Source organism: Barbatula barbatula (genome assembly GCF_947034865.1).
Source record: "Barbatula barbatula genome assembly, chromosome: 4".
Taxonomy (NCBI): domain Eukaryota; kingdom Metazoa; phylum Chordata; class Actinopteri; order Cypriniformes; family Nemacheilidae; genus Barbatula; species Barbatula barbatula.
In genome coordinates, this window is record NC_136768.1 from 753831 (window position 1) to 773762 (window position 19932).

A 19932-nucleotide genomic window follows, 5' to 3' on the forward strand; every position below is an offset into this window, starting at 1 on the left:
AAATTGCAAGGAAAAGATGGTCCAGCCCCTCTCCTGCTTTACTGCTCTGTGTCTGCAGATGAAGCTGTGGACCTTGGTCTCACTTCAGATTCATGATACTGATCTGATTGAATTGTGATGACATTGTTTAACTTTGACTAAAGGAATTTGACACCATCTTCTGTTATCACTAAGTACACATGATGATATTTGCTGAGAAATTCACATTATCTTCCAGATTTGATTTGACCTACATGGTACCTTTAGTGTTAAATACTTTATGGTGCCTCAAGAGATTTTCCACGAGATATCCAGACCTTATTGTTGAAATATCAAGAGTCCACTTGATTCTTCGATATAATACGGCACTATTGACATCGATAAGATGTATAGTATAGTGACTATAAGACAATACATCACTATAAATAAATGAATAAAGACAAATTCCAAAACAGCAAACAGAAGAACGTGAATGTGTCTCTGGAAACAAGATTACATGAATCTGATCAGATTGCTGCCACGGTCAACACACAGACATCCGAATATAACTTTATTCCTATTGCAGTAAAACCAGATTCATAAGTTTAATGGCCCCTGTATATAAGACAACAGAATCATTATAATTAGTTTAAAATGGCTTTAGTTAAATGTAAATGAAGTGGGAATGAAAGAAAATATTTGCAGAAAGTCTGATCACAACAAAAGAACAAAGACATAACTGTAAATTACAATTTTGTTTATCTCAGATGAAATATGACACGTTTTAGTTACGTTCCCGAATCTCTGTATCGTGTGTACTCTGTAATTTATTGTATTTAAAAATGAATAACTGAGACTCGACGCATGACAAGAATGTCATAATATTTGCAATTAAATGTTAGCTTTCAACAAGAACAAATATCATCCTGCTTAAACATTATTATAATGCTGTCAACGTCCTACAAATCCTACTAGTGGTACCTGTTCAGATGTTAGTCATAACAAATAACTCAACAGATATGACACAACACACAAACTGTTTTCATGACTTCGTTATAAGAAAAAAAACACATGTGGCTGATGTGGCTCAATCTTTATTACCCTGATCCTTGCGTGGTTATTTAGTGTGAACAAGGTGATAACTATTTTATCTCACAAATTCTTCAGAAATATGTAGTTGATGCAGAAATATTAAATCGCACTTTTCAAAAATAACCTGTTTATGTCTATTTAGTCTGTCAAAATAATAATTAAGTATATTGTTAGGTTTATGCAGTTAATGGTAGGCTACTATTAATTAAATGCGTTTCTTTTTGCACGATATAAAATGTTGCTATCACATTGCTTCTCTATTCCATTTTGAAAGTGTTTGACCATCTGATTGTATTGAACTAGTTATCTGATCTACAAATATTTCTCTAATAAAAACTCCATCGTGTTATGCAGATGTGTGTTAACCTTCAGCATGTTTCTGACGTCACAAACTCGTTCTTATGGTAAATATTAACAGTGATCAGACACGCGATGGCATTTAAAATCAGCAACTTTTTCCATTTTATTACCAGAAGTGTATGTTCACAAAACATACGGCTAATAAAATGTTTTGCCACTGTTTATAGTCAACATGTAACGGCATTTACAACCTACATGGCTTGTGTCATGAGACATTAGTAATAAAACAGATTTTTAACAAAAGGGGCAGGAGTTGATTTCATCTGATGCAAATTTGTTCTATATGGCAGCTGGTTGACGGCTGAAAAGTAAGACTTGAGCATATAGTTTCTGAAGTAAGAGACATTTTATAAGCAGGTTGCAAAATAACAGACTGAAAGCATAGAAAATCTATATGACATTTCATTTTCAGCTTTGAATCTGAGAAACACTCTTGAAATAAAGAGATCAAACCAAATAACATAACAAAAAATATTTTTACTAAAACTGAACATGTACAGATTAAATTTTCCCAGACAGGTCATACAGATTCCACACAAACACACGCACACTCACATACACAAGCTTCGTTTGGAATACAACAACATCAGAGCAGGATGTGTCAGGTATGATGTTCACGGGTTCACTACATGCTGAAGAGTTTCACGGAAAGAAAAAAGTAAAAAATTCACATCATATCGTCCCTGACCAAGCAGCAGCATATATGCGAGATAATGCGACCCACGTTAACAGCCCCCCTCTACGCCCCGTTACAAAAAAAAGATGACCCATCCACCCGGTGCAGGGCCTGGAGCACAAAGCCAGTCAAAGCGATTGTGTGATAGACTGAACTACACTTTCAGACCAGCCACAGCGAATTGACCGTGAGAAACTCCAGACCGTCACCACACGAAGCCAGAAAGATCAAATATTGGAGCGAACGTTAGCTCTGTGCTGATCCGGGAACAGCCACTCACTGACACATCATACACTCACCCGATGGGCTGCAGTAGTTGGTTTTGAATCATATTTTTTTTCTGTTGCCGTTTATTATTTGTCTGAGAAAGTGTCCTTAAATGCAATAGAAGACAGGAGGAGATTGTTCCACCCTCGCTGACGTCTCTTCTTCTTCTAAACCTCGATGTTGTTTCCAGCATACAGCCTGGTCCATGTTCTGGCTGTAAGAGAGATGAAAGGACTCAGATTCTCATTTCTTGAATATTTATGATGGCTGAGAAACTCATAGAGGACGCACGCACCTGTCTCGATGGCTTGAGCCTCGTTGCTCTTCCACTGTTCGGCTACATCATTTGCCAGCGGATCGTCAGGGTTCGGAGCGCTCAGCAGGGCCTGGATCGACAGCAGCACCGTACGGATCTGCAGAGCCGGAGACCATTTATCTACAACGACAAACAGACGTTTAGAAGTGGCCACACGGGTGTATTTCCACACGGGTGAGAGTGAACGAACAAGCACGCACCTTTCAAAATGTCAAGACAAATCCTGCCCAGCTTGTCTACGTTGGGGTGGTAGATTTTGGTCATGAAACGGACCTTCGGAGCAGCCATGGGGTACTCCTCCGGGAGGAACAGCTCCAGTTTAAACGTTCCGCCTTCAAAGGGTGAATCCTGAGGACCGGCGATGACCACGTGGAAATATCGCGCGTTCCCATCATCCGGCTCTGCCTTGATACCAGGTACAGGCTCGGCCATCAAGCGCTGCGTTTCCTACAGAGACACACCCACGTATGACACAAAACCTGTCAGATCAAATCTGATTGGCCGCTTAAGCACAACAAGGGCTGTAAAAGTAAATCACAATACAAAACATGTACAACATGTACTGTAGCTAAGGCAATTTTTTAGGATATAAAACGTTATTCAAATTGTTCAATATTTTGGAAATAAGTTCAGTTTCATTTCAAACGAGCATTGTATAAATAATAAGCCTGTCAGGTTAACTGTATTAAAAATGACAGCTAAAAGACAGCTTGACGTGGAACGTGGGAGATTTATTTAAATGTGGGATCAAATCTACACAAACTCATTTGCAGAGTTTCCATCGCAGTGCTAACATGTTAATGCGTCATGCAGAAAGCTTTATAAACACACCCAGAATCTCTTGTGACGTAATAACAGCGCCTCTGATTATTTAAAACACTGCCTCACAAACAAACCAGAGAGATCTGAAAACACCGTACAGCGCAACTCTTTTCATGAAGGTTATTAAATCATGTTTTATGAAATGTTTATATCTATAATAGTGACCGCGCGGGAGACAACCCTGCTGCAGCGCGAGCGGGGGCCACTAGCACGTGCGGATTAACACTTATTTTCATCGCATCGCTTTTGCAGCGCATCAAAATAACGGAGCATATAAAATAATCGTGATTTAGATTTATACCTTAATGATCCTGCGGGGCAATCCAGCCATGTCGTTTTATACTGCTCTTTGAGCCGTGGCCCGCTCCCTACTCCTGGCGTTAGGATCGACAGCGCCTGCGCGCAACTCTTCCGGTAATAACGTCATCAACAGACTCGGTTCTTTTCCTTCTGGGAAATGTAGTTTTATTTTCACTAAACGCATTGTTTTCTCTTTTTGCTTTTTATAGCGTCATATTTTTAACTCTATGTAAATAAATAATTTGTTAAATCTGATTTCTAAATTTAGCCTTACGTGGCTCACAGTCTCACCTCACAGTTTTCTCTATGCATACAAAGGGAAATATCAATATATTTATTTACCTAAACAAATATTTAAATAATGCTATTTAAAAAGAATGCAATGATACCAGGGACACACTTATGGCCTCTCTTGCTATTTTATCATAAATCATATTGCACTACAATGAGTTAGGGCGATGTTTTAATCTTATTTAGAGTTAAAACAGCTACACGTATAAAACAATAACTGTAGTAAAAACATCATGCAAAATACAAAAATATTGGAATTGAATGACAATAATCATCAAGCTGATTTAGGAGTTTAATTTAATGTGTCGTAGTACATATACAAAAAAATCCTGTTCTAAACAGACATCAGAGAAGGAAGAACAATCCAGAACTATCTGTCTTTGGGTGGGTTTCTGTTTCTGCGTCTGGTGTGATACCTGCCGTGAAAAACAGAAAACACAAGCAATTTAATAATGCCAACACCACTACCACATCTATAGAATAAACATGTGTTAATGATGGAAGTTTGCTTTAAAAGAATGATGACTTACTGTCCCACTGGGTACCAGCGGTGTTTGGTGGTGTAGAACATCTTGCTAAGTTCCTCTATAGTTGGAGCCTGTTTGTCATGTAGAACTTCTTTACTCAGTCTGGCTTTGAGCACCTGATCATGTGTTTCTGTTTCATTGAGGGCGTGAGGGCGGGGAATCGGCTGAAAAACAGATTAACCACACAAGCATGTTTTCTAGGTGCTGCTGGAGGATTTGTGTAGATTCATAGAAACTGTGGGTTGTCACATCTACCTGTGTCAGCTCATAAGGGATGTCTGCAGATGGATGGAAACATACTATTGTTTTGCCATCAGAGGTCACTCCTATCTCCACATTACTGAAATAAAACAAATCCCATGTGATGAAATAATGCACATCATTATATTATAGACATTCTAGCAGAATATATTATAGACAACACAATATAAACTACTCCAATGTAATACTTAACATATAAAATTACATCATTTATTCCGAGTCACAATGTTGAATTTCACATTTATAAATTGTACCTGCAAATTGTGATAATACTAGTTTGTATTCTGTATTTATTCTAACTGTATATCTTGGACTTGCTAATTGCACTTCTGGTTAGACCTAAACTACATTTCGTTACACTGTACTTGTATATGTGTAATGACAATAAAGTTGAATCTAATCTAATCTAATCTAATCTAATCTAATCTAATCTTGAATAGCACAATCACAGTTGACAGTCTTTTGCTCTACATGGAAGGAAAATAGTCACCTGTTGTTGTCGAAGAATGGACCACTAACATCTGACTTGTTGTGAGATGTCAAAACAGCTCCAGCTAGAACATTTAAAGTAAGTACATTACAAAATGTAAGAGCAGTAAATTAAGCAAACACCGTGGCTGTTTGCAGAAGCACATAGAAATAACAACAACACATTACACACTTAATATCGAGTGTTAAAAATGTATAATTGCTTTACTTCATCCCCACTTACCTCTAAAATGCCTTACATTTCTGCTACAGCAAATACGATTAAACAAATGACTCAACCTGCTAATGTGACCCGACGCCATGCTTTCACACACTGAACTGAACTGGTGAAAGAGGAAATGTCATTCCTACCCGAGGTGGGAGGAGCGAAGCTGTAATGTCAGGGTTTGTTATTACATTTATCGATGTATTAAAAAATAATCGTTTTCCCCATTTCAGTGTTTTTCGTGAGTGATTCCTTAATTTTCTGACGATCCAGCGGGAATCTTAATATTTGTTGAAATTTGAATACAACTGAATCGAATATTTCGCAATTTGAGCCACGGAGCGACCTCTAGCATATAAATCTGGCAAAACACTGGGGATCAGCCCTTCTATCGCATTTATTTCCGTGCGCAACACAAATATTCCTCCGGGTAGGAAACAAAATGCTGTGGCGTATTTTTCTTATTATTCGAATCAACAACGATAACAGGTACCGTAAAATACATTTGAATGCAAGTTAAAATGCATTATACGTTAACGATAGACATGACTCCTTACTACAATAATTTTCTGTTGAATATTGAAATCTAACGGTAACTTTCTGCAATACCAATGTAGCCCACTGGATGGCGCAGAATAACATCAGTGGCGACAAAAGGGCACTGTAGCATATGATGCGGACACATTAGGCGTCACAAGTCTAATGTTTTTGCTTGACAAACTATTATAAAACTGACAGTTGTACTAAAAACAACATTTATTTTAACAACACATGCACAAATTCGAGAGATGTCAAATCTATATTAAAAAAAATATATACAAGGACAAAAAGACCTAGAAGAACTCGAATTCTAAATAAGAACGTCTTTCATAAAAGACTCGTATTTGAAAGGGAACTAATGACTTTTTCATATATATATATATAAATATGATTATATACATGGGATTCAACCAAGGAGGAAATAGGCAGGCACATTTAAGCTCTTATTTTTGAATATAAATTTTAGGAAAAATTTTTTTAAGTGGCTGTTAGTAGCATTACCTGTGAAGACCACTGGGAGGCAGTAAAACATACGTAGAAATCTATTTAAACCCCAAATCTATGTATTTTACTATATATCGCATTAATGGAGTAAGACTGTAGTTCCCTGTAGTTCAATTATCTTTGATGGTTTTATTTACCGTTGCTTCCTAAACAACATACAAACCATTTTATAAACCAGCAATAGCACAACAATAGGTCTGTTAGAAAGTATATATCACCAATATTTATACACCTCATGAACAGTGGAATATGGAAATTTAGTTCAATCTTTTCTGTGAAGAGAGACGTTATCCTTAGTGTAGGAAAGAATCAGACATTTGTCAGAGGGAGACAGAGAATGTTTGATGCCTGCACATGACTTCACAACACAGACAGAATCTTATCACATCCCTTCATATGATGGTATTAATATGTTTCATATATGGACACAGTCACTGTTCATCTCATCGGCAATGAAACAATCATGATTGTGGTTTTCCGCCTCCTGCGCTGTCATTCACTACCACATCATTGTGGAAGGAGACAATTGAAGTACTAGACCTCCATGTCTGATGTGCCACTGCTGGAGGCGCCAGAGACCGTGTTTGCCACCAAATGTTCCCGACTGCCGAAAACCTTGACCACTGGAAATAAAGAAATTATTTTGAGCATCATTCAATCTTACAAACACAGAAAACCCTTGCGGCCGGAGTTTCATACCAGCAGCTACATCACTGATGTCCCACACACGCAGACCTTCCCGCTGCCCTCCAAACGCATACACGAACGGGAGATCAGGACAACAGGCGGAGCAGAACATCACACCCTAAAACACACAGATGTACTATAACACTGTACCGCATACTCGCATTATAATTTGCATACTCAAGATCTGCACATCACATGTTTAAACAACACATTTTAGTACCATTTTCATGTCTCTGGAGTGGATGAGGTTGGGTTTGTCTCCAAGAATGTCCCAGATCTTCACATGCTTGTCCGCGGAAGATGTGACCAGACAACCACGGATCTGACTGCTCAACTCCATACCTACCGAGATCAGACAACAACACACACTCGCGCATCAGACCTCCATATAACCCACACAATGAGGTATAAGATGAAGCGAGATCAGCCGCAGACCTGATATCTCTCCATCATGAGCCCTCAGAGAAAACACAGGCTTATCCGATCGAGCGTCCAGACAGTAGATGAATCCATCTTCTGTACTCACCTGAAAGAGAGAAAGATGCGTTCAAACAATAGTAAAAAAACATAAAAGCAGCGAACACACCAGAATGACCAAACGCCTCACCAGAAAGTGACAGGGAGAGAAATGATCCCAAATCACACGCTCGACCTGCCCGCTAAACCTCCAGATCCGATGGCTGTTGTCTGGACTGCGGCAGTCGTACAGAATCGCAGACCTGTGACGCACAAAGACAGCTCTGAGTGGACAGGATCGCCGTCACTCTGAGCACTGATCGCTCAGATATTAAGAACGTGAGTGATGTCAGCAGATTGAAGGTTGTGTTTACTTGTCATATGATCCAGTGAGGAGAGTCTGAGCCTCAAATGGGTGAAACTTCAAAGTCTGGACCTGCAACACAAGGGAAATGATTCAGATACCCGACCGTCAGCAGAACCCAATTCATCTGACCGGCCGTGCCGTGTGTTTTTCTACCTTATCTGTGTGTTTTGTGAGCGTTGCTGCTGGTTTGCCCTGCTGTAAATCCCACAGAATCACGCTCTCATCTGCAGAAGCGCTCCCCAGAACGTTCCTGCACATGAGGAACATCACATCAGACCAGACTGCGAGCGCAGCGGGAGAGAATCACTGTAATGTAGAAAAACTCACCCGACCACTTTGTTCCAGGAAAGATCCAAAACCGCATCGGAGTGACTATCCACAGGCTCGGCCGCTTTCTAGAACACAAACACACATCACATAACACAGAAACTCTTGACATGTTCTGTGTTCCTCTGATCCGTAATAGAGCTGGGTAAAATAAATTAAGACATGCTTGTAGTTAATATGATCAGAAACCTTCTTTGACTTCTTCTTTTTCTTTGTTTTGCTGCCCAGTGAGAACGCCGGTTCCAAACAATCCACAACATCTAAATCCCACACGTCAATGACAGGCGTCATGTTCCCCACGGCTGCATAATTCCCTGAGGAACGAAACACACTCCATGTGAAGACTCGCTGACCAATCCGAATCCAAGACAACAACAATAAAGCTCTTGATTAAATCCATCATCCAAGTTTCCAGGTGACATCTGATGTAATAAATATTTACCTTGGGCTTCCTCTGGATTGGGGTCAAAGTTCAGCCACTCCACACACAGCGGGTACGCGGGCAGCATAATGTCATGATGAACATACAGAGAATCTCCCGCTGAGTTATACACTGACAAAAACACAACGCACGAGTGAATGAACAGAAGAGATTACAATTTCTGTAAGAGTGAGTAGATCGGAGACGCTGGTTACCGTAGATCTCCAGGTTACAGCAGTCACGCTCGGCTCGACCAGCAAGGACCAGGTTATCCGTGGGTTTGATCTGAAAATCCTCCCGCTCGTACTGATCCTACAAAATCAAATATACGAATTGGACCGGATTGAAAAGTAAAGCAGAGTGTACGGAGCTGTGATGTACTGCACTATGTTATGATACGTGTGACAAAAACCTGTTTATCTTGAGTAAATTGAAATGTCTGAGGTTGAAAATAAATGATAAATTAGATTTTCTCTGGATCGGTTCCACATTTGTGGAATGGTCTGCACGCTGCTGCAAGATCAGCTGATTCTGTATCAATCTTTAAGAAGCGGCTGAAAACACATCTCTTCCGTCAGCGCCGGACCGATCAGTTCTGACTATACATATTCTTCGACAATAGCTTAAACAGCACACTAGTTTATGCAGTTACTCGTGGCCCTGTCATAAACACCAAATTTGATCTATAAAGAGACAAAGGTCTTTCATTTCTGTGCGAGTGTGTCTCACGGTGTCTTTGATGGTGATATAAGGATCCTCCTCATTGGTGCCGAACATTGTCAATCCTGCCAGACTGTCTCCAAGATTTGTTGTTTCTGTGTCAAGAGATATAACATCAGCATGAAATTCAGGTTCAGATGCAAGACGAATTCCAGGTCTGACTGACACTCACCATCATCCTCTTCATCATATTTATCCAGACCGTACTCGGCGAGCTCATCCTCCTCCTCCTCCTCCTCTTTCACTGTCGGCTTTATATCCTCCACATCTTCAGCTGTAGATGAAGCTTCGGCTGATGTTTCTTCACTGATGTCTAGACCACTAGCCACACCTTCATCATCCTCTCCCTCCTCATCCTCTCTGTGCCTAAAGATATCAGACAGAATATTTGATTCCAGGAGTTATATATTTGGCCTTGTATGATGAGATATAAGAGTGAGGTCTGACCTGAGGTCGTCTCTGGCCTCTGATATGATGCGCTGCAGCTCTTCTTTACTCAGCTCGACCTGTCGTGATGTGTTTTATTCAGTTAAATCTCAAACACACACACGTGAATAGACACACAGTATGAGACGATCACGTGACACAACTCACTTTATCCGGCGTTTCTTTAGCGACTCCGCGCTTGACCCAACCGACACATGTGATCTGAGAACTCATCGTTTATTTATTCATTCACATTTAACGACACAAGTGGATTGATGAGGACCACAACACGAGGATTCCCCGGTGCGTCCCGTTGCTGATGATGTCACACCACGGCGCACGGCGCATGCTGATGGCGTCACACATTTGTTGAAACGTTTTTTTTATTCAAATATTTAATATGTCTGCCTTTTGAAAATTTTAAGTTAATATTGTTTGTTCAATACCGTAAAATTTAATTTAATAAAAAAAAGAAACAAAAGTTTATTCAAATATTAAGTCAAAAAACAGCCATACAAATATTTATTTTACGTAAACATTATACATTATATAAATTATATTACTCATTGAAGTTCCTGTATTTGTTTTATTTGTAGAATAGAAATGATTAATTATTGTAAATTAAGTTGTTGTGTTGCCTGCATCAGAATCTGTATCAGTGCTTCATTTTTTCATATTTACCCATTTTAATTCCCCAAACGTTTACCTCAGAATGCACTGATGAATGAAACATCAGAATATTATACAACAAAAGCATTTATTTGTGAAAACATACATTTTCTGGAAAATTCATGTACAAGTATATGTATATATGTAATCATCCAATTTGACAAAAAGTAACAGTAGCATTGGCAAACATTGTAAGCATGAAATGCATCGGTTGAAGAACAGCCAAATCGACGGCCAGACGAACTGTAACAGAAGAATACTGAACCATCACTGCTGAAAAAACATCACAGAAATTATACTGGATTTAATGGTTATAATTGAAATTGTATTGGTTTTAATGAAAACTATAATGGTCAATGTGCGTCTTTAATGTATATGGGTTCCGGTGGATGGGAAACAACAGAACAGAAGCTTTCCTGTAGCTCAGTGGTGCGTTAACAACACAAGGTTGTAGGTTGGATCCCAGGGGATTGCAGATACCTATGTAAAATTTAAAGGATAATGCAATGAAAGTCGCTTTGGATAAAAGTGCCTGCCAAATGCCTAAATGTAAATGTAACACCATTAAATCCTACTGGAATAAAACCCAAACACACTACATAAAGTCTGTACTGGTCTTAATGAACAGATGATGTGTCATAATGCTATCTGTTATGGAAACCATTAGAATTATACTGATGTATTAAAGCAACAAGCCCCAAGAACCAGTGGGCTACCGGGGTATTTCATAAGAGCTTTGAACACGGCTCTGTTTGTTTCAGCGTGGATGGTACAGTGATTCTATCAGATGGCTATAACATTTTACTCTGATGTATAGTAGGGTATTACCATGTCGTATACCACGGTATTTACATCAGATGCGCTACAAAAACACTATGGAACGTAACTACAAACGAAAGCATTACAGTGGTACTTATAAACACTTGTTAATGTAGGCATGTTTAAATACATTTCAGTGGTCTGTATAAAATATAAATCTTGATTTTTCAGCATGACTTTGATATTTAAAAAGTGCAACTTCTTAACGTATTAGGTCACATTCAAAGATCTGGGCTAAATCTGTGTTAAGAACGAACTTTACTGCAGGTGCAATACCTGTACGCCGCTCTGAAAGAAAATGACTATGCAAAGATTGTTTGAGGTTTAAAGACACAGTCGGTCTGTCGGGTAAAAGATGATGTATGGTATGAAATGACTTCACAGACATTAAGCATCTTCAAAGTCAAGGTCCAGCTCTGGATCGTCGACCTGATCGTGAATTTTATCCGCCACAGGTTTTATGAGCTCAGTGAAGTGTCTGATGTTGGTTTCATGCAGGAGCACCTGCGTCACGTAACGCTGTCGCTTGATCTGTTCCTTCAGAGCTTCAGGTACATCAGGAATAATGTAGGACAGGATGAACTTTGTGAAATAAACAATGTGCTAAGAGGAGACGGAAAAACAACATGTACATTTAAACATAACAAAAGCACCAAGAATGAAGTTCAACATCACCCGAAGAAGCCACTGACCTCCACCACGATCATGAAAGCCAGTTTGGCAGCAATAACGTGCCAGTACTGCATACTGAAGTCATACTCATAGTAGTGACCCGGAGGATTCCTGAAATCGCGATACCTGAGTGAAAACAAATGATTATTGTTTATTGTTCATTCTCCTTTCATGTCTTTATAGTCAAGTGTTTCCACTTGTTTAGGTTTTCTTGTCACCTGCACATGCTGACATTGCTGGCCCTGAGGATTTCATCATTTGGTCTGCCCTTTTTTGTGAAGTCTGCTGTGTTGAAGACAGACAGTGAACTGTTGATGAAGCCCTCCATAGTGTGAGTCGTGCCTGCAGAATAGGGACTCACAGAAAAGCCCCAGTAATACACCAGCCGTGGAATCATGTCAGAGGTAAACGCGATAATGGCAGCCTGCAGAGAACATACACAAAGACATTGTTCAAAATATCTATCTCAAAATAAACAAGATCATACTGAGGTTGAATAAACAATTAAATCTTTATTTGTAAGTCCTCTGAACGCACATTTGTGGCCACGGCTAGAATGGCTACCCCCTGCAGGATCGGCTGCCATGCTCCAATGTCTTGGGCTTTTTCGGGAACCCTCCGACGGTACTGAGTGGTGATTTTCCAGGCGTCAATGCGGATTTCACACAGATTATTGAAGAGCGCCAGGAGAGGAGCCAACGGGAAAGACGCCACGAACAGAGTGACAAAACCAAACTGGATCACTGTGGGGAAAAGAACCGGTGAGGCTTCTGTAATTGATACTAACAGCTAAATGGATGATGATGTTTTACAATGGGTGTAATGTCTCACCCATCTCCAGATATTCATAAAACAGACCGAGCTTCCCCATTGGCTGGAGCTGATAGTCCTGTTCCCAGCGTGGAATCACTTTCTCTGAACCCACCTGAGTGCAATGACGCGATATAAGATTCTTTATCCACCTAAAAACATGATTTGGTTTTATTAATGGTGTTTAAAATTGTTAAGGAGAACAATCAGATCGCAATTGTGTAAATGGTGTAAAATAGATGTAGATCGTGGAGGTCAAATAATCTGAATTTGAGTACATTTGTACAGAATGAGTTCATACTGAGATCTTTAATAATATTGACTTTTGATTGCAGACTTGACAAATCTGAGCTCATTTTGACACATTGTTGACGTCTCTTCTCAAACTCTCATGACAGACACATTTGTGAGACTCTTTTTCAGATGAGACTTTCCATCTGCTCTCATTTTATTCTCGTTGATGTATAGGAGATACGATGAATATATTAAAAAGACATGAATGATACTCACGGTAGAAGGACTTCCTGTATGTTGTTCCAGACTGCTTTTCCGGTCATGATGATGGCCAGTTGTGTGGTGAGTTCAGTCAAACAGCCACCCGGATCACACTGAACACATCAAACACAAGTCAAGTCAGCTTTATTTATATAGAACTTTTGACAATTTTTGTTACAAAGCAGCTGTACAAGAAAACATTGACTATAAGCAATTATTATGCAATTCAAAACACAGGTCAAATATCAGACAGACTATAAACTCCTTTATGCAGTGTTCATTAAATAAAACTATACAGTTCTAGCAGCCCCCCCACAACACATCAGAACTCAAATGGGTTTTTATCTCAAAGGCGTAAACCATTGGTTCTACAGAAACGTCTCACCTCCTCATTGCGAAACTTTCCCAGCCAGTAAACAGGCTTCCCTGGATATCCCACGACCTTTCCCTTGAAGAAAGCGATGTAGAAACAGGAAGAGTAATAGTTCACGAACTGAAAGAGGAACATCTTCAGCGTCAGGCTGTTCTCGTATTCCGTTTTGGTCCGTGGCAGCTCTGCAGCACACAAATCCATCCAATTTTTTAATGCATGACTTTACCCACAGCGTGTAAAACACGGCTCTGGTCTCTCACCGAAATCTGTGATCCAGATGGCCACTTTCTCATAAAGGTGGTTGAGCAACATGATGATGATGAGGCTGATGACGGATGCCGAGATGGATGTGGCCATCTGAGGAGTCACGTACTCTTTAAACGGCTCAAGGTCCTTTAGATCAGAGCGCAGCTTTTGGGAAAAAGTGATGAACATGGCCAGACGGTATACGATCACGCCGACCACTGATGCTATAATCAACAGAACCTATACAAACAACACAAACATCAATGTCTTCCAGGTGAATGAAAACAAGTCTAAATTGTGGCAGTTTACAGATAATGCAACATAGTTGGTATTTTAATTTTTTTGTGTTTGTATTGATAAAATTGATTTTCTCCACTGCAACAGTAAAACTGGCTGTTTACCTTTTCAGAAGTTGTAATTTCCCAGAAAAAAGTGTGTTATTTATGTACGTTTTTCAAAACATTTTAATAAAATGTAGCAATTGATTTAACAAACATTATTGTTTAAACTGATGAAAGATATACAATTCCTCTTTTTTACTGTCATGTTGTCTTTCAGATGACCAGATCATTTGACATAAATAACTACATAATTAGAGAACGAGAGATATTACCCAGAATAACACTGTGCCGACGCCACACGACACTCTCATGCATTTCCCGCAGGCGGTGTAGGGAACCCTGTCTGTGGTCTGTATGAAACACACATCACATTCACCGGACAGTTGATGAGTTTGTGTTATTAGCTGATGTTAATTCGTTTTATTATTAACTCCATTCACAGCATCCGGTCAAACTCTGACCTGCGTCACAGGGTTCAGTCTTTCATAGACACATTTGGCCTCATATTCAGGTCGCGGCTGTTCCTCCTGCTGCAGGTATTCCACCGTATCCCACTCATGTTCCAGCTCGGCCTGATACCGTTTCCAGAACTCCAGAAACAGCGTCACTGTCAAACACACCACAAGAAATCTACATTTACTGTAAATCATGTGTTGATTACTGTAGAAATCCGGTTCAGAAACGTCACCAGAGTTATTTACAAATTGCCCAAATTGACTTCTGTTGTGTTTCTCAAAACATCCTTTTTTGAGTTACACTGCATAAATGATGACAGAAGTTATATTTCTGGGCTCACAAATCATCCACGTGTATTTCATCGGGTGACTGGATGTTGCCTAACCGTGTGTGTGTATATGAATGAACTGAGGTCTGTCTGTGGTTCTGTGATCTGAGGTTAATGTCACACCCAATGAGTAGGCCACAACCGTAATGACATAACCTTGATGATTGATGGTATGTATAGTGGGTCTGTTGTCCGTGTTAAATGTCACTCACCCCACACTGACATGAATACAGCGAACACTAACGTCCCATAGTTATCGAATATACACAATCTCTGTGGAGAAACACAAACAAACATTAGCATCCTGCGGGTGTGTAAAGCTCTGTCCATGTGTGTTTGATAGCCAGACTCACTTTCGAAGATTCACACGTGATGTTCAGCCTCCAGTACGGACAGTCCTCATCACACTGAGGGCACATGATTATATTTCCACCAATCATAGGGTCACACACCTCTTTGCTGTACAATCAGAGAACACAGTCACAGTCACAAAGTGCAAATCCACATACATGTACATCAAATATAGTCCAACGTGTGAGGAATACAAGTTTTCTGGGAAATACATAACTGTAAGCTGTCGAAGTGTTTTTAGAAACCGTGGGACGTGTCGAAACTGCATCACAGATGATGTCCCAACAGCTCAAGAAATGTTTACTATTTTTAAGGTCACAAAACCTTTTTAGAATGTAATTTTTTAAGGTTTGTTTTGGTAATTCAGGACAGTTTTCTTGAGGGAAATAAAATGGGCATTTTTTGTTCCCCGAAGGCTGTGGGACAAATTTTTAACAAATATTATGTGGTTCCAAACAAAAAAACATAGATAAAGTCTGTACCTCCACGTGCTGCTCTCTCTGGTTGCGAATCCATAAATGAAACAGCCGAGTCCCACCACAGCAGCTAGAGTCAACATGACCGTATAGAAGCCCAGCCAGGCAAAATAAATACCGACCTTCTCTCCGTAATACTTCCTGAAACCAGAGTTGGGTTAGCAGACAGATCTCATGTGATCAGATTCTGCAGAACACACATACAAACAGATCTGCACCTTATTAAATTGAGAGGTTGCATCTTGTAGAAGCTCTTGGGATGAGCCCACTCATTATACAGCAGAAACCTTTCATTGGGACAATCCGGCTCCTGCGACTTCACATTAAATCTGCACTGTAACACATAAACCATAAACAACACTCGAAAAACAAAACATTCAAAAAATGTTTGTAAAGCAACTACAACTGACAACATTCAAGGTTTGAGGCCCATCTCTACGTTGATAAACATTTAATAGATCCGTCACAAAATAAATTTACATTTTACTGAACTAACATAAAATTAAAACTAAGAAAAAAAGTATTAAGTATAAACCCTAACAGAGAGTCAGCATAAAACATTAAAACAACCAAACATTATAAATGTCGACTTATTTGAAAAAATTAAAACAGTACAGCTCATTTCATAAAATCTGAATTTAATCAAAAATTTATACAAAAATATTTTTATATTATAGAAAAATATGCATATATTTTTTTAATATTTTATTTTGTTTTAATATTAAAATATATTTTTAAACATATTTGTAATATTATATTTGAATCAATTAATTTGGCCTGATGATGTTTTTTGCCCTGAAGAGATTCACACATACTGGCAAAGTCAAGCATTATATGCCGCATGTTTAAAAGACAAAGATACTTACATCATGTAATGGGTACGCAGCCTTGTACACGCCTGCATCCATCAGCTTAGAGATGCCAAACTTCCTGACATTTCCATTGACATCATATGGAGCTCGACTGAGGATGTAATACGCCTGCAAAACAACAATACATCATAACACACATCCACACATGAACATATCAGCTCAGCCCTTGACCTCAGACGTACCATCCTGCTCCTCATAGCCGGTGTGAAGAACAGCTCTCTGTCCTTTATATAAAAATACTGCAGTTGATCTTTCCTGAAGGGTGCGGTGAAGAACTTTGTCTTTTTGAGGAGGACCTCCTGCTCGGGGTAGAAGAACTTTGTGATAAAGTTTGATTTCGAGGCCAGATCATTGGGCTGAATGGGCAGTTTGATGTGCATGACCTCAGCGTACGTACACAGGAGGTCAAAGGGCATGTGCACCTTCACGAAACACAATTTCTCATCCACCACCTGCAAAAAAACACAGAGCGAAGATAATCTGTGATGTTGCATTCCTACAGTTCTTTTCAACAGGTTGAGATGGGATTTAATGTCACCTTTCTACTGGCAGACTACTGCACTTCAACTGATATAATCTATAATGGAAGCTTGTTCTTAGAAATAACAAAGAAAATTGATTTTGCATATGATAAGTCGCTAACAGGTCATCAAACTTACAGATTGTGTTGCTTCCAATTCCACACCCATATTCATCAAATTCCCTTCGAAACATTCTCTCCTCCGCAGCTGTGTGGAAATCAAAATTAGGTGTTTTTCTATCATTCAAATGTGTCCCATTCATTATTTGGCTCCATTTACTCATGGGGTCTTACTTTTCTTTTGTAGATTGAAGCTTTCTTCCCAGATGCCGCTCTGGACTCGTCCTCATAGACTAAAACAAAGTCAACCCGTCTCTTTCCATCATTAAAAAACAACGAATCTGGATTATCATTGAACTCTGTCTGCAAACAAACAACAGGAAACTCAAATTTGCTGTAACAGTTACTTCTTCACTTATAAACGTGAATGTAATATGTGTTTTGTGTAAAAAGTTGATCCAGATTTTTTGCTTTAGATGTGGACGGAAAGTAATTCAACAAACCCGTTCAACTTTTGGTGCAGCTTGACCTTTAGGAACAGATTTGTATGTTGGCAACTCTTCAGAATAAACTGAGAAAAAACAACATAAAACATAACAGCAACCCATCAGAGAGAAAAATCATGAATGAGATCTCCTAGACATGCATGAGATTAAAGGGACAGCAGATAAAAACTGAAGTCAGAAATCTATAGCAAGTTCTCTTCGTGCATTTTAACCACCAACCACAGTCTCATTTGTTTCGCATTTTATTTCTTCTAATTTTAGGAGAAACATCTCAGAGTAAGTCGATACTTAAATAAACGTCATTTGAGCTTTGAAAGAGAAACCTCTGAGCAATCATATTTTCCTCTATATTCAACAGTAAGGCTCAGCACATTAGACTACTGAGTTGACATACAGCATGTGAACACTTTGAGATTCTCAGATTTACTGTTGACTTACAGTGATGGGACAACTCAAGCAAAACAAACACACAGGCTGCAAACCTTAATGGGAAACTTTAACTAAAACCAGATGTTGCCGGTCTGATGGAAAATGTCCATAGTAACAGTCTGAAAACAAGCTGCACAACTCACTTAACCCAGAAACGCCCCCATTCCTACAGATAAAACCCGACACACGTATTTAACGAGGATGCAAATAATATTCCCATCAGTTAAGAGTTCAGATGAAGTCCCCACCCTGTCTTTCTAGTTTATGAACATGTTTGTGTTACTCTGACTATTGCAAATACATGTGAGCCATTAAAGTTTCCTGTCTGCGTTTCACATTATTTCACACTTGTGATTTAAATAGAACTTCTTCCTGTCTCTCAAAGTCCGCAAGAGATCAGACACGAGAGAGATGACATGAAATCAACTCACCCACTTCTGACATCAGACTCATCTCCACGTCCCCATCCTCCGAGTCCAGCTCCAAAATCCCATTCTCTTCTGCGTCACTCATATTCACAAACTAATGCAACAGATCACGTGAAGTTCAATTCATCGATACGAAATAGTTTAAAAGAACAAAAGGCGTCAAGTGAAGTTTTTCTTCGAGTCTGAACTCGCTCGAGTAGGTGGGGTCGGGGAGGAGGAGGCTTTCAGGGGCTTATTTGTCAGATCTGTGCATGACACTTTCTGTTGTGTAAGACTTTGCGGTTTCCGCTTTTGTATTAATCTCAGAATTTCCCCCTTTGGATAAGAAGTTAAGCAAAAGTGGGAAAGTATTTGCTTTATAATAGTCAATGGTTTTTAAATGGGTTACACAGTTATATGTGTTCGGTTCGTTTGTTATTTGAACTCTGTGAATGAGAATCTCGACACATTGTTATTAAGGTTGAAGCGTTGACGGACGCGGAACGTTTATTTGGTGTCTGCCCGAGTTCGCACACGGAGGAATTTGAGCGACGGACATTAGTTTCTGTTTTACATGTGTAGTCAATTCAACAAGGAAATGTGTTTTTGTACTCAGTGTTGGAAGAATTTGGTTTTATAATTTGAATAACTTCCTACTCCACTGCTTTGTTTAAATTATTGTTTGTTTATCTATTTATTTATTTATGTTTTTTTTCACTGTCTTCATTGTACTTAAGAATGATATGAATATTATGTTCTAATATTTGTATGTAAGCTAAGGTTGGTTGTGAATGTTAACTATGATTGTCTTTTTTGTTAATGTTAACAATAATTAAAAAAAAAAAAAAAAAATTCAACAAGGAAATGAGCTAAAAACGTTCAACTTTAATCTTGGAGGACATAACAACACATAATACACATAATTTATACTCGTACTCTCACATAAATAACCGGAGTATTTGTTACAACATTATCGTTAATTTGCTACCGCAGTTTACCCATGATATTTGTGGTAAAGCTATGGTAATGCAAATAGTAATTAATCCGACCCAAAGTAATCACATTAAAAATTTCCCTATAATAAAACCAC

At 39.1% G+C, this 19932-nt stretch overlaps 4 protein-coding genes across 4 annotated transcripts; all 4 read right to left on the reverse strand.

Moving 5' to 3' along the window:
- Window positions 1-1867: 1867 nt before the first annotated feature.
- On the reverse strand, window positions 1868-3928 carry ube2nb (ubiquitin-conjugating enzyme E2Nb). The gene is made up of 4 exons (XM_079454267.1): window positions 3793-3928; window positions 2870-3116; window positions 2649-2789; window positions 1868-2567 (listed from the first exon to the last, which is right to left on the reverse strand). Exons 1-4 carry the CDS (start codon window positions 3820-3822, stop codon window positions 2521-2523), a joined length of 465 nt encoding a protein of 154 aa, XP_079310393.1. The 5' UTR covers window positions 3823-3928; the 3' UTR covers window positions 1868-2520.
- Window positions 3929-4360: 432 nt separating this feature from the next.
- mrpl42 (mitochondrial ribosomal protein L42) lies at window positions 4361-5937 on the reverse strand. The gene is made up of 5 exons (XM_079454269.1): window positions 5583-5937; window positions 5361-5424; window positions 4865-4949; window positions 4613-4773; window positions 4361-4498 (listed from the first exon to the last, which is right to left on the reverse strand). Exons 1-5 carry the CDS (start codon window positions 5659-5661, stop codon window positions 4453-4455), a joined length of 435 nt encoding a protein of 144 aa, XP_079310395.1. The 5' UTR covers window positions 5662-5937; the 3' UTR covers window positions 4361-4452.
- Window positions 5938-6304: 367 nt separating this feature from the next.
- pwp1 (PWP1 homolog, endonuclein) lies at window positions 6305-10369 on the reverse strand. The gene is made up of 15 exons (XM_079454254.1): window positions 10181-10369; window positions 10034-10092; window positions 9759-9952; window positions 9596-9681; window positions 9082-9178; window positions 8888-8998; window positions 8635-8759; window positions 8446-8513; window positions 8272-8368; window positions 8126-8187; window positions 7903-8014; window positions 7731-7821; window positions 7516-7637; window positions 7308-7413; window positions 6305-7231 (listed from the first exon to the last, which is right to left on the reverse strand). Exons 1-15 carry the CDS (start codon window positions 10244-10246, stop codon window positions 7143-7145), a joined length of 1485 nt encoding a protein of 494 aa, XP_079310380.1. The 5' UTR covers window positions 10247-10369; the 3' UTR covers window positions 6305-7142.
- A 385-nt stretch (window positions 10370-10754) lies between these two features.
- Window positions 10755-19149, reverse strand: ano6 (anoctamin 6). The gene is made up of 20 exons (XM_079454227.1): window positions 18867-19149; window positions 18004-18071; window positions 17735-17863; window positions 17580-17648; window positions 17103-17372; window positions 16915-17028; window positions 16267-16382; window positions 16055-16189; window positions 15575-15680; window positions 15434-15494; window positions 14899-15044; window positions 14710-14787; window positions 14111-14336; window positions 13863-14032; window positions 13493-13590; window positions 13004-13134; window positions 12710-12915; window positions 12391-12596; window positions 12193-12298; window positions 10755-12103 (listed from the first exon to the last, which is right to left on the reverse strand). Exons 1-20 carry the CDS (start codon window positions 18946-18948, stop codon window positions 11888-11890), a joined length of 2733 nt encoding a protein of 910 aa, XP_079310353.1. The 5' UTR covers window positions 18949-19149; the 3' UTR covers window positions 10755-11887.
- Between the last annotated feature and the right edge of the window lie 783 nt (window positions 19150-19932).

Excerpts from the sequence above, each read along its gene's own strand:
- ube2nb (XM_079454267.1), bottom strand. The coding sequence starts at position 3,822 with ATGGCTGGATTGCCCCGCAGGATCATTAAG. Across the intron at positions 3,117-3,792 it reads TGCCCCGCAGGATCATTAAG|GAAACGCAGCGCTTGATGGC; the intron begins GTATAAATCTAA and ends GTGTCTCTGTAG. Across the intron at positions 2,790-2,869 it reads TTGTCTTGACATTTTGAAAG|ATAAATGGTCTCCGGCTCTG; the intron begins GTGCGTGCTTGT and ends TTGTCGTTGTAG.
- mrpl42 (XM_079454269.1), bottom strand. The coding sequence starts at position 5,661 with ATGGCGTCGGGTCACATTAGCAGGTTGAGTCATTTGTTTAATCGTATT. Across the intron at positions 5,425-5,582 it reads AAATGTAAGGCATTTTAGAG|CTGGAGCTGTTTTGACATCT; the intron begins GTAAGTGGGGAT and ends TAAATGTTCTAG. Across the intron at positions 4,950-5,360 it reads CCATTCTTCGACAACAACAG|TAATGTGGAGATAGGAGTGA; the intron begins GTGACTATTTTC and ends GTTTTATTTCAG.
- pwp1 (XM_079454254.1), bottom strand. The coding sequence starts at position 10,246 with ATGAGTTCTCAGATCACATGTGTCGGTTGGGTCAAGCGCGGAGTCGCT. Across the intron at positions 10,093-10,180 it reads CTAAAGAAACGCCGGATAAA|GTCGAGCTGAGTAAAGAAGA; the intron begins GTGAGTTGTGTC and ends ACATCACGACAG. Across the intron at positions 9,682-9,758 it reads ATATGATGAAGAGGATGATG|AAACAACAAATCTTGGAGAC; the intron begins GTGAGTGTCAGT and ends CTCTTGACACAG.
- ano6 (XM_079454227.1), bottom strand. The coding sequence starts at position 18,948 with ATGAGTGACGCAGAAGAGAATGGGATTTTGGAGCTGGACTCGGAGGAT. Across the intron at positions 16,190-16,266 it reads CAACCTCTCAATTTAATAAG|GAAGTATTACGGAGAGAAGG; the intron begins GTGCAGATCTGT and ends CTCTGGTTTCAG. Across the intron at positions 13,135-13,492 it reads ATACAGGAAGTCCTTCTACC|GTGGATAAAGAATCTTATAT; the intron begins GTGAGTATCATT and ends TCATGTTTTTAG.